The sequence below is a fragment of the Pogona vitticeps genome, chromosome 2 (assembly GCF_051106095.1).
Source record: "Pogona vitticeps strain Pit_001003342236 chromosome 2, PviZW2.1, whole genome shotgun sequence".
Taxonomy (NCBI): Eukaryota; Metazoa; Chordata; class Lepidosauria; order Squamata; family Agamidae; genus Pogona; species Pogona vitticeps.
The window spans coordinates 127,645,650-127,659,575 of record NC_135784.1 but is presented as its reverse complement, the minus strand read 5'-3'; the positions used below and the strand labels follow the sequence as shown (position 1 = coordinate 127,659,575).

Below are 13,926 nucleotides of genomic sequence, written 5' to 3'. Positions count from 1 at the left end.
AATCCACACAACGGAGTGAGCTCCTGTCGCTTGTCCCAGCTCCTGCCTACCTAGCATGTAAAGCATGTAAATGCGAGTAGATAAATAGGTACCACCATAGTGGGAAGGTAACAGCATTCCGTGTCTAGTCACACTGGTCACGTGTCCACGGAAACTGTTTTCCGACAAACGCTGGCTCCATAACTTGGAAATGGGGATGAGCACCGTGCCCTAGAGTTGGACACAATTAGATTAAATGTCAAGGGGAACCTTTACCTTATATATACCAGTATTGGAGGAAGTATGCCTTTGTGTACGTTACCAGGAAACACAACTAGAATGGCACTATTTCCTATGGTTCCTTGCTGGCGGGCTCCCAATGGAGAATCAGGTTTCCAGCACACAGGAAGAGCCTTCAATGGCTAAAGGAGGCTCTTTTCTTCAGATGGTCATCTTGCCTGCATAGGAAAAGGATTGAAGTGGAGACAGAGAGGGCGCAGCTCACATGGTCTCCCTCCTCATGTGTTCTTTCCACATTCTTGAATAACAACTGAAACTGGGATAATGTTGTTACGATTGCATTTAAGAACAACAGGATAGTGTCAGGATGTGGAATCTGTTCTTCAACAAATAAAAATGACAGCCTGTGAAAAATGGGAACTAAGAGAACATATAAATGACAAGCAATACATACAAAGAAAGAGGTCTAACAGGATGACAGGTTAAAAACATCCGCTTGTTAAATGAGAACAAGAGATGTTACACATCCCTGCAGACAAATGGTGGCAACATACTAAAACAAATGACACAACTTTAAAAATATATATATTTGTTTGAAAAAACATGTTCATTTCTTTGAAAACATGTCAATTTGAAAGATTTCACAAACATGCACAACAGAGGTCAGAGATTTTAAATACATTGCTTTACTATCCCCAGAAGGAAAACCCACATTTCTCGAATACCAAAACACAAACTTTCAGTTTCAACACTCTTTCAAACAATATTAATTCAGATTCTCCTCATGACCACAAACATGAAGCTACCTTTACCTCTTTACCTTTAGACAACATGATATTCACACTTCATTACACTTGACGGTAAAAATCTTGTTGTATAATCTAGGCAAAGTTGTACATCTCAATCTATTCCTCATCAGAAAATAAAGAACTCCTACTGCATCGAGTCCCCAAGAAGTGCAGTGGGGGCCCTTTATTTACTGATGAGAAATGTAGGACTTTGTTTAGGTTAAGCAATAGAATTTTAGATACTGTTTCTTTATTAGTCACACCTTGCCAACTCTTTTTTAATAGGTGATGAAATGTAATTCCCATTTAAAGATGGAGAGAAATCCACAACTAATATTAGAAAAAAAAGCCTAGTATCCTACTGAGGTTCAGCTAGTGTAATGACACAGGATTGTGCTGCTTGCACAAGTGTAGATGTTGCACAACTGATGGCATCCTGAAATAAAATCAGCCTCCTCCTCTGCAAGCCGTATAATCCCGACAACCACACTGGGGGAACTTTCTGCTCAGAACTTCACGAGGATCCCAGCCGGAGTTTAATTAGAGGTACATCCACCAAGCATGAGTGGTGTTAATCGGATTTCTAGGCTGACAAGCAGCCCTCCCTGCCATGCTGTGAACATGCTAGGGCTTGTTCACAGGACTCACTTCAGTCTGTGGCAGAGAAACCAAAAGAAAATGCAGCTTTTTAAAAGGGGCTTTGCTATGGGACACCACACTGGCAATCCAAACTAATCTGAACTGAATTTATGGCTATAATGCACCTCACTTGTTCAGAGCAGGATGGATCTATTTCCATGGCCCAAACTAACTGTACAAATTGTCACCCATGCTGCAAGATTTCCCATCCATTTGAGGGATATCTTTTATAAATGGTTTCAGTACTGATAATGCTATCCGCTTAGGATCAGGCTCATGTGACTCAGGCATATGCCCAGGACAAGGGGCAAAAGGAAGCCTCTTTTTCCTGTCTACAGAATATTTTATATGAAATTGGGCCTCCATGTGGTCAGTCATACCCAGCAACATGGAATGCATTCTCTGTGAGGTGGAAAAAGTAATAGGAAATTCCAGACAACATACATGACTGTACACCAGGAAGACCCAATCACCTAATATATTAATACACATACACATTTAGGCCCCGAACTTTCTCCTGAACTGCAATTTATGTAAGTGGTATTGAAGCTACACCCAAACATAGTCAAGCTATGATTGAGAATTATGTCAATTAGCCTTAGATTTGTGCATTCCTCTCTCTCTTCTTGTGCAGCTGTGTGATCAGAAGTTCCTGCTTCTATTTGCAATTAAACACAATTTCTCACTATGTTGGAACTTAAACTGTGGTTAATCCAAATTTACTGAAACAACCTGATTTCATAAACCAGGAGCTCAATTGTTTGTGAGCCACCTTGGATCCCCTGTAGGAACAAATGTGGCATATAAATTAAAAATAAATAAATGCACAGACCACCATTTGAAGTTTACTGAAACAACCTAATTTCATAAAGCACCACTTGGAAATTTGCCTGTTTCAGTAAACCATAATTCAGACTGACCAAAGATGGACCAGCATAACACTAAATGATGGTTAGTTAAAAATGGAAGCTAAGGCTTGCAAACTCTACCTCCCAGCTGTATCAATGAAAAAGTGGGGAGGAAGAATCCAAGCTCAGGGTTCTTCATGCAATGCTATGCTACAGTTTTATCAATTCCCTTAAAACAAACCATTATTTCCCTCTTATTACAGGAAGAAGGGTTCTTAACTTTTGTCTGCAACTGTGCTTTACCAAAGACTACTACATTGGTTTGCAGAAATCACAATCAAACCACCATTATTGCTCTTTACTTTCTACATAAGATTGCCTAGAGTGTACTTTACTTATTTTCTTGTCCTACTCAGCAAATCAGACAACGACCATGCGAATTTTGTATCCTATACAATCTTCTTTGAATGCAGATGTACTCCTCTACCTGTCTGTTGTCACGGCTGATCGGATAGAAGATAAAATTTAGAAAAGATAATTTCCATGTAAGCTCGGGAGATTTCTCCAGCTACACAACTAACTCATCACAGAATCATGGGCTAGTCAGACGAGCAGCTTTTAAGGCTAGCCAATATTTCACAGCAAAGCTCACTGGCACCCTGTTGCTTAATGAATATAGTGTTATAAATAGCCACTGTCTGCCATTAAAATATTTTCCTTACATATAAATGAAATGATTTTAAAGAGTCCAGCACTAATTAAGTTCCAGAAAGGATCCTGCAAATATGTTATAATAAACGAGAGGTAACTAGCGTTTCTATAAGGTATATTTAATTACAAAAATCCATACACATCTTATATATCTTCTGTATAAGGAAACAGTCCTTTCATTCTCCAGAAGGAACCAAAACGGAAACCAGGAATTCTTCATAGTCTTCAAGATACTGCTTGGTCTTCTTTGGACACAGTCTTGAAAGAAAAGGAAGAAGCATTTGATCAGGACTAAGCCATCTCTATGCAAAAGGGGGGGGGGAAATCACTCAGAAGTTGAACTGTTCCTACCTCTAAAAAGTATTCACTGTATTATTTTGTTACAATACCAGCAACAACAACAACAAAAGCTGAAAATGAGAGTTTTAGATAATGCACAGCGACTCAGGGCCCAGAGATGCCCCTTGAATTAAACATGCTGGCCTAAATCTGATGGCTAGAATAGACCCAGTGCAGCACTGGGATGATATAAATGTTGACTTACTGCAATTGATTCAATGGGGCTGGTTTGAGACAAGGAATTGGATTCAGATGGGATTAGGAGAGATAAGGAGGTTATCCTGCTCAGATCAGATTAAGCAAAGGTTTATCCTGATGCTTCTGTGAATTTCGTTGTATGTGTATATACTTACAATGACAATAAATTATTATTATTATTATTATTATTATTATTATTATTATTATTATTATTATTATTATTATTATTATTATTATTATTATTATGCAGCCCAGTATCAGAATCTGAAACAAAGGTCCTTTTTTTCCTGAGGAAGGTTGGTATGGTTTCTGTGTCTCTGCAGCTTAGTAGAAATTTTAAAGAACGTAGTAGGTGTGCTTTTTTGTTTTGGAGTGTTTCCAGTCTCCGGGTCTGTCTGACCGTTTCCTCCCCGTAGAGACATTCAATGTATTCTTGAAGGCTTTCATGGCCAGAATCCGATGGCTGTTGTAGATTTTTGGGCTGTTTCGCAGTGTTCTTAAGATTTTTTTCCTAACATTTTGCCAGTCTCTGTGGCCAGCATTTTCAGAAAATGTTAAGAACACCGCCAAACACCCCTCAGCCCAGTTATAGCAAACTTCTACATGGAACATTTCGAAAAACAGGCCCTGGCTTCGGCACCCTTCACACCCACAGTATGGTTCCGATATCTGGATGACACAATTTGGAACCACGGTGAAGAAAACTGGAAGAATTTTGAAACCATCTCAACAGCAGCCACCCAAATATACAATTCACAATTGAAAAAGAAATAGAGGGCCAACTCCCTTTCTTAGACGTCATGGTCATATGCAAAACTGACCTCCGATTTGGACACAAGGTGTACAGAAAACCAACCCACACAGACCGGTAACTACACAAAAACTCCAACCACCACCCACAACAAAAAAGAGGCATAATCAAAACACTGGTAGACCATGCAAATCAGAACTGTGAAGCTCAATTTCTCAGCACCAAACTCAATCATTTGAATTGGGCTCTACAGGCAAATGGCTACTCCAAGAATGAAATCACAAGAGCCATCAAACTAAGAAAACAACACCAAACTGAAGAGGAAAAACAACCACCCACAAATAAAGTATTTCTGCCATACATCAAAGGGGTCACAGACAAAAGGTAACTTTTGAAAAAAGACAACCTACAAACAGTATTCAGTCCCACCACAAAAATACAACAAATGTTACTGTCAGCAAAGGACAAAAGGGACCCCACGCACACACTACTGCAGGAGTATACTGGATACCTCGCAGTTGTGGCCAGGTATAAAGTGGAACCACAAAATGCAGCATTCACATCAGAACATGAGACTAAAATTGGCAGTAGCTGAGCATGCACTAAAACAAGCTGGACATGAAATTCTATTTCAAAATACAGAAGTACTGGACAACACCAGCAATCATTACGTTAGATTGCATGGGTAAGCCATTGAAATCCACAAACATCAGCAGAGCTTCAACAAAAAAGAAGGAAGTCTAAAACTCAACAAAGCCTGGCTCCCATCACTGAAAAATACAGCCTGCAAAAGGTCAACAAACTCTACCCAGCCACAAGGACCAGTGATCACTACACACAAAAGACCAGCTAATGAACCCATCTATCACAGTGACAGATCATCTCTCCCCCTGATCACAATACACTCACAATAAAAAATACACTGATCATCATAATACCCAATCTCCTGAAAAGAACAAAAAGCTGATTCCACAGCTATAAATACTCAACTATCCCACAAACTGCACCAGAGCATTGACAGAGTTCTGACTACTGTCCTCTGGAGATGCCGGCCACTGGCGAAACGTTAGAAAGAAAAACTTTAAGAACACAGCCAAACAGCCTGAAAAACCTAAAACACCTATGCAGGAGCAATTTGGGATGAAAAGTTTGACAAGGGAAAAACAGATGGCTGTGCTCTAAATTAAAGGAAGCTGGATTATTATTATCATATCAGGAGGTTTTCCTCCAAAGAATTCAGGATGTCATATATAGGGATTACAATATCCATATCAAACATCCTGGGAGAAATGTAAGAGAGGTAAGAGAATGGTTAGGCTGAGAAGTAGTGACAATCCCCAGGTGGCTCTGGGAGCTTCATGCTGAGCATTCCATCAATTATTAGACTATCCTTTCTTCTCCAGACATTCACAACTCTGGATGCCTACCAATAACAAGTAGAAAATATACTCTAAAATCAAAATATAGATAAGAGTCTACAGCACTATGTGGGAATAGTGAGGGAGCTGGGAAGGTTAATACAACAGGAAAAGAACACAGGAAGTGTGAAGGAGACAGCACTGAACAGAGATGGCTGACTGACCTGGGACAGCATAAACAAATCCTGTGCAAAGCTTGTGATTTTGACATGCAAGACATGCATAAACTAGGAGAAGCCCCAACTACTGATTATCTGCATGGCACAGTCTAGTATGAAACAACAACCCAGCATCCTGCTACTAGCAGATTTTCTAAGAGTGGGCTTCTTCTGAAGGTATGTCTGGACAAGGGAAGATGCATACATAGAACTGTCTTTCTGAAATAGTACATTTTCTCAGGAGAGGAACATTTGCTTGGCAAATTACAGAAGCAGACGTATCAGAAGTTCTTATGCTATACTTTCTTAGCAGGGCAAGCAGGCATAAGAAGAGATGTGCAATAATACACATTCAGGGCCCAAAACAAGAACTCATCCCAGCTGCAGTGGAACTGGTGCTAGGCTAAGAGACATTGCATCAGAAAATTTAAAGAATGTAAAGTCAGATGATATGTACCAAAACATTCAAAGGAAAATGTTTGCAAAAACACAACGTGAATTACCTGCCGCAGTAGCTGCCTGCCTAAGTACGATGTTGCCACACTGGTCAGATTCTTCCTGCTGCCCACTTTGCATCGGATATACCCATAAAGGTTGGCTCCTTGCAATGCCATCCCCATAATCACCACTGCCTGCAAAGGAAAATAGCACCACGTGATGGAACCAGGATCTTACTATATTGTGTGTCCAAAGTAGAGATGGGGGGTATTTGTATACAAATATGCCGGTATAGGCGGCATTAACAAGGGTCCAGCCCCATGGGGTCGGACTGTCCACTCACCAATCCACCACGGACGCGGATAGCGCGATTCTACGAATGGCTCCACAGTGTTCAATCTGCTCGCCACTCTTTGACCTTGAAGTCAGGCTTGTCCTCCTGCCAGGAGTGGCAAGTGGATCGCACACTGGCAGATCAGTTAGTGGACCGTCTGGCCCCATGGGGCTTGACCCTTGTTAACGCCACCTGTGCGGGGATATACGAATTTATTTATTTATTTATTTATTTATTCAATTTATATGCCGCCCAAACTACCCCATCTCTAGTCCAAACCAACAAAGTCAGCCAGGTATTTGCCAAGCAGTCTACTTACCAGCCACTTAACTCTGAAGGAAAATAGGGCACTGAAGGCGAAAATCACCCAAAGCAACGGACAAGTGATCAATCCTAACCAGAAGATCATGGATTCTGCTTCTGATGTGGCCTTCTTTCCCTGAGCAGATGCCTAAGGATGCAGAGGAGTGTTGCTTAAATGAAAACAAGGCTGCTGAACTTTGTGCTGTATTTGTATTTTTACACAATTTATATTTTAACACTTCTATTATAGTTCGGGTTAAGCATACCACTATCATTTGTGGTGCATACCAATGGCACTTCCAAATAAGAGACAGAAATAGAGTTACTGCAGTTTTTCAAATTTAAAATAGTCACACGAGTTGCAATACAGTCTCCCAGAATCAGCAGGACTAATTGCACTGGTAAGTCATGGCCCCAGTGTAAGAATACTGCCTACTTATTTTTTTAGCTATTTCCTCACTGAAAAAAAGGTACATGCACATTTATCTATGGGATCCGTCTGCACACAATAAGCATTTAATCTGAGAAACTTATTTCATTTGTCAGTCAACAGCTTGACTAAATCAGAAGCTTTAAAATGCTCACCAATACAGAACAAAGCATACAACTAGAACTTTAAAGAATCTTTGCTTGCTTAAATACAGTTTGATCTTAACACCTTTAACAATATTCTGGTTTACTGCATCAAAGTTCAATAATGTAATGTCATGCATTTCACTACAAAATAACATGCACCTTTGTAGCATGGCCAGTAAAGTAGAGAGTGGAGAAAGCTAGATTTCAGACATGAGAAATCAAATAATAGTTGAGCTGGTTATAGCCAGCTTGAGTCCTCCAAAGGATCCCACCCTCCCACCCACCCACCCAATTTTAATATATTGCACCCATTCGTACCGCAGCACTACTCTGGGCAGTTCACATAAAATATACAATCAAATAGTTAATATGATAAAATCATAAACAATCTAACCATATAAATGACAGGTGCCTTAACAAGAGGGAGATATTTACCTTCCTGGCTTCAAACACCCAGTGGCTTTTGCCATCATCATCAACCTGGTTCCACCAACGGAGGCCAACCATCAGCCTGCCTGTGACATTCTAGGAAGAGTTAAATACAGCATGAAAGTGCACTCCCACAAAAGCATTCACATAGCTTGATCGAGAGAGATCCTAAGAATGCCCCCATTTCTGTTTTATGTACAAATCACAGGAAGAACAAGGATCCCATTTATTTATTGCTGTTCAGTGATGTGACCTAAAACAGCTCTCAGTCTGCCTCCAAATGTGCTTGTATCAGCTGCTCAGCTTGTAATGCGAATCTCTGAGTTACTTGTTCAGAAATTCCACTGATTGTCCAGCACCAGTTTAATTCAGAATTAGAATATTTTGTTTTCACAATGGTTATTTTAAAGTTATCAAAACTAGTTTTAAAAACATCTTCCTGAGTGGATAACTCTGGGATAATATGGTGCTACCTAATAAATGTGGAACAGAAACACAGCAGGTAGTATTTTCATGTGTTTAGAACAGGAGCCAAATTTATTCCTTAGGAATCTTTAGGCAGCAAAACTCAACACAAACTCAAACTTCCTTTCCCCGGAGCAATTTTGTGCTCAACAGGATAGGCGGGCAGTGTGGTTTGGTGCCAAAAAATGTCAGGACAAATTATAGCACTGACAGAACTACACAGTGTGTGTGTTGATCCTTGTCATGCGAAACAAAGAAACCAAAGGACTTGTATCACCTTGACATTTCTCATGAACTTTAAGAACTTAGAAAAGTGTTATGAACCTACTCGTGAAACTGGCCTGGCTGTACCTTTCTTTGGTAGAGAGAATGCTAAAGTGGAAATGAACTCCAATTCAATTGTTTACCTTTACTGCCCAGAAGTCACACGACAAAAGCAGGATGACCGTCACCATACAGGCAATATAGCTGTTGAACAGTTCAGAGAGCAAGTAGACGATTATTGCACTGACACGGAAGAACAAGTGGAAAAAGGAAGCTATTGGATGTCTGCGAAAAACACATGGAGATAAAAATTTAGTTATTGATTTAAAAGCTCATCTTGTTCATATTTCAGCAGTTTTCAAAAACAGCCACACCATAGTATTCAACAAATACAGCAATGCTGTAACTATTATCACTGTCATTACTACAGTTGCATCAATGTGATGAAATGCAAAAGCCAATTTTTCAGACTGTAAGACATTATCTTGCACAATTAATAGAGAGCATATACACGGGAATATCACAATTTAGTCACACACGTTTCTTCCTTTCCAATACAATAAAATGCAGAGTTAAGACATTCAGGTGGCACATCCAGATGTTTAACAATCACTTTCAGACAAGATTAATGGCATTTCTATATCTGAGCTATGCATATCACAGCATCAGTTTTTCTCTGCTCACCCTAAACATGGGAATTCCATGGTAGTGGCTTACAATCTTATTCATACACTCTAGCCTTGTGGCACTGTGGTTAAACTGCAGTATTGCAGGCAAAACTCTGCTCACAAACTATGTTCAGTCCCAATGGATTCAGGTGGCCAGTTCAAGATTGCTTCAACCTTCCATCCATCCAAGACCAGTAAATTGAGTAGCCAGGTTGCTGGGGAGGTGGGGGGATTGTGTAGCCTGCATACCTAAAACACTATAAAGTGCCAGATAATGCTTTAAGTGTTATGGTGCAGTATATAAGCAGGATGCTTTGCTTTGAATCTGTAAATACTCCATATTCAGTTTACTGCTCCCAAGCCAAAATAACGTTAATACACATAGTGTCACACAGTAGTTGAAATCCTGGGGCTTAGCATAATACATCGCACAAAAGTAAACTCACTGAATCAAAGGGGATTTGGTGAGCCAACTCCTCCATAAGTTTCATTAACTCAGTGGGTCTACTCTAGTTGTGATAGCAATGCTATGACAAATATTCTGCACTGAGCCTTCAAAGGTCTTTGGCTACTTTCCACTGTTACAAAAACAGAAGCTCCACCTATCTTTAGTGGATTTTCTTCTAGTGTACTTTCTCACCACACTATAAACGAATATTTCTTATATTAATTTTCCCCATGTAATCCTTACAATAAGATGACTTATGTCAGTCTATACAGTACACAAATACAATGTCTAATAAAACTAGACACAGACTCATATCCAAGACAGCCAATTTAAAAGATGATCAATGACAATTTGCATTTTACCCAAAACTATTCCCACAAGAGGCAAAAACAAAGTGCAAGCCATAAGAGATTTGTTTTATTGCAGAGATGGATGGCAGCCTAATACTATTAACTCCTGGAGTGATCACTTACTTGATCTTTGATTTCTTGGGCCTCCTGGACATTTCATCATCAGCATCAAAGAGTGACACATCTTCTGTGTCATCATTACTGTCCTAAAGGCATAAGTGGGCAAGGGTTATAACAGACATAAAACAGATTTTCAAAATGTTGAGCTACAGTCTTTAAGTCAAGACATTATAAGCCCTGAAATGTTACGGAAAAAGAAAGTAGACTGGGTGTAATGAATACCCAGTAAAATGATGCGCAACAGTCTCCATGGAAAATTGCACTCATGAAGGATTAAAGGGTAGCAAATTTTAAACAATAGATCATTAAGTTTTATGAATAGACAATAGAATACATTAGAAATCAGCCAATGACTGAAATTTTATTGTGCAGTTAAACAAAATGGCTAACTGTTGGGAGTGAGCTGCCATAAGCTAAGAAATCTCCATAGACATTATCAGTTACCTATTGAGTCATGAGACCTGGCATGCAACATACTGTATAATGCAACTGTAGATTTTTTTAACTTACGGCAATTGATCTCTAAAAGTTCTGCCATATATGTAACTGCACAGAATTTCAACCAGCACATGCTTTTTATCTGGGTCTGGTTTGTTACTTTAAAAAAAGAATGAAATAGAATAAAAACAAGCATGCATTTCCTTCTAATAATGGCCGAGATCCTATTGTAGGTATAGCATAAGTGGCATAACTTTTAGTGCATCATCAAGTTATGAAATCTGTGTTTATATTGTCTGTTGTATACCAAGCTGTGCAAATCAGAGAACAAAGAATAACGTCTAAACAGAATTTGTACTTTGCAGGAATTTACTGCCAAAAATTATGCCGTTTACACCATGCTGGCAATAGAATTCTGGCCAATTAACAGCTTTTCTACACTATACTAGAACATACCTTGCAGCTTTCACAATAATCTCAAAAATATACTAAAATCAACATCTAGATGATACACAACTATAACCCATTTTATCATGTGATTTAACAGACAAATCTGTCCATTTCAAAGATCCACAAGAAGCTGTCAGGTCTGATTATTTGACCTCCTAGTCTGCTTTTGTCTTTTCCTCCACTTAGCAATAGCTCTGCTTCAGAATCTGTGGCAGAGTTCTTCCAGTTTCTGTACTACTAAACTAAGGTTCTTCCCTCCTGAATATATGTAACAGGATTATTTTCGAGACCTTTGGTCATCACAAATACAGTGGTGCCTCGCTTAACGAGCGCACCGTATAACGATGAAATCGCATAGCGATCCGTTTTTTCGGATTGCTAATGCGATCGCACAACGTTTTTTAAATGGGGAAAATTTCGCTTTGCGAAGACCGGTAAGCGTTTCGCTTACCGATCTTTGCAAAACGACCCCTGCCGATCAGCTGTTCGGCGGCCAAAATGGCCGCCGGAAGCCGGGAAATGGCCCAAAATGGCCGCGCGCAGCGTTTTCGCGCCCTCGTTAAGCGAGGCGAGGGCGCGAAAATGGCTGCCGGCCATCCTGAAGCTTCGCTGAACGGTGAGTATTTGGCCCATTTGGAACGCATTAAACGATGTTTAATGCGTTCCAATGGAAATCCCTGCCCCGTTCAGCGATGCTTCAGCATAGCGAAGGTTAATCCGGAACGGATTAACCTCGCTATGCGAGGCACCACTGTATTAGTGCTACTTTTCTATCTATTACGTATGGGCAGGTAAAGAGCAAGTTAACTGAAGAATACAATCTTATACAGTGGTGCCACGTTTAACGATGTTAATTCGTTCCAGTGAAATCGCTGTAGAGCGAAAACGTCATAAAGCGAAATAAAAAGCCCATTAAAACGCATTGAAAACCGTTCAATGCGTTCCAATGGGCTGAAAAACTCACCATCCAGTGAAGATCCTCCATGGGGCAGCCATTTTCGGTGCCTGTAGAGCGAAGAATCCATCCAAAAACACAGCGGGGAGCCATTTTGAGCACCCGGTGGCCATTTTGAAAACCCGACAATCAGCTGTTTTGATCATCGTAATGCGAAGAATCGGTTCCCAAAGCAAGGAACTGATCTTCGCAAAGCGAAAAAAGCCCATTTAAAACATCATTTTGCCATCGCAAAAACATCGTCATGAAGCGGATTTGTCGTTATACGGGGTAATCGTTAAGTGGGGCAAGGCTGTATTCACTTACCTGGGTGGAAGTAAGCCCCACTGAAGTCAGCAAGTTCACATGTTGACAGACATACCTAGGAGTGCACTCTAAATGTCCCTAGTTTTGCTGGAGAGCATTGCAAGTGAGATTATAAGCAAACAATAAAATTTATATATTTGGTCCGATGTATGTATTTTGAAATATTTGTTAATATTTCTGGAATAAGACAAATTTTCACTTCAAATTCAATTATATATTCCTCTAAAATACTGGATTTCTCCAAAGATAATTTATTTGATTTGTTCAGGATTTCTTTTTTTAAAAGAGCTTCTTATTTTAAATACATATCCTCAGGTGTCTAATAGCATTTTAATATTTTACCTATTTACCTAAACTCTATTTAAAGAGGTACCTATAGTCGTTTATACCACTGCATGTCATAGTACTAAAAATTCAACTTAAAATGGCATTAACTCCTTTGTTATGAGCAAGCATTGCTCGATCCTACTCCAACTCCACCTTACTTGTGTGTACCTACACTGTCGTGATCCAGGCTAAGTTATTTTTGCCACGAACATTCAGCAGCCATCCTTCGTTTGCCTTTTCAGACAAACAAGGGACTTTCATTCCCACCAGACTTAAATTCGACGATCTTAAAGAAAGGCGAACCAAATAGAACAAAAGCATCCCTCTCATGGGGAGCGGGGAGAGAAAAAGAAAAACAATTCCTTCTCATTATGAAAAAGGAGGGCGCGGAGACGATAAACTTGACACCCCTAGGTTTCTGCAGCAAAGCAGCTATCCAACAGGTGCAGTAGCCCTTTGACAACAGCTCCCCTTCCTTCTCCCCTCGCCCCCACATCGCAGCGCTGATGTCTCCTCCCTCGGTCCCTTCATCCCAGCTCGTCGCCTTCCCCAAACCGAAGCTCCGACCCTTCCCCTTCAAGTCTTCCTCCGGGAGGGAAACATTTGCGCCCTGAATCTCACCTGCCGCAACATCGCTTCCGCTTTGAGCCACGTCACAACCCCGTCCGCGAATTAAAGACGTGACGCTCTCACTATGCGACGGGCGCGGCGGCCAGTAGAGATAAAATAAAAAGAGGAGACGAAAGCTGGGTGTCCGGTGGACATTGCGCGTACAGTATGCAGCATGGACTGGAAAACGCGGAAAAGAAAGGCGACATGTCACGGGATCATATGAAATAAATATGCGTCTTAACTTTAATTATCCGTATGGCGTTATGTGTTGCCAAGTCTTTTTCGAATTAATAGCGTCCAAAAGTTCAGATAGAGAGTGACGGACTAGGATTCTGGAGACAAGGGTCCGAATCTCCGCTCAGCCATGGAAGTTC

General features: G+C 40.3%; 1 protein-coding gene across 2 annotated transcripts; it reads right to left on the bottom strand.

Moving 5' to 3' along the window:
- Positions 1–787: 787 nt before the first annotated feature.
- TVP23C (trans-golgi network vesicle protein 23 homolog C) lies at positions 788–13,655 on the bottom strand. Of its 2 annotated transcripts, none has more exons than XM_020803015.3 (7): positions 13,562–13,655; positions 10,468–10,550; positions 9,022–9,163; positions 8,156–8,245; positions 7,161–7,292; positions 6,573–6,701; positions 788–3,463 (listed from the first exon to the last, which is right to left on the bottom strand). In XM_020803015.3, exons 1-7 carry the CDS (start codon positions 13,571–13,573, stop codon positions 3,431–3,433), a joined length of 621 nt encoding a protein of 206 aa, XP_020658674.1. In that variant the 5' UTR covers positions 13,574–13,655; the 3' UTR covers positions 788–3,430. The 2 variants fall into 2 exon arrangements, with proteins under 2 accessions (XP_020658674.1, XP_020658673.2); XM_020803014.3 differs by having other exon boundaries at positions 13,113–13,571.
- Between the last annotated feature and the right edge of the window lie 271 nt (positions 13,656–13,926).

Coding starts and splice junctions, on each gene's coding strand:
- TVP23C (XM_020803015.3), bottom strand. Junction 7,293..8,155: donor GGGTGTTTGAAGCCAGGAAG/GTAAATATCTCC, acceptor CTGCATCCTTAG/GCATCTGCTCAGGGAAAGAA. Junction 6,702..7,160: donor CCTTCAGAGTTAAGTGGCTG/GTAAGTAGACTG, acceptor TTTCCTTTGCAG/GCAGTGGTGATTATGGGGAT.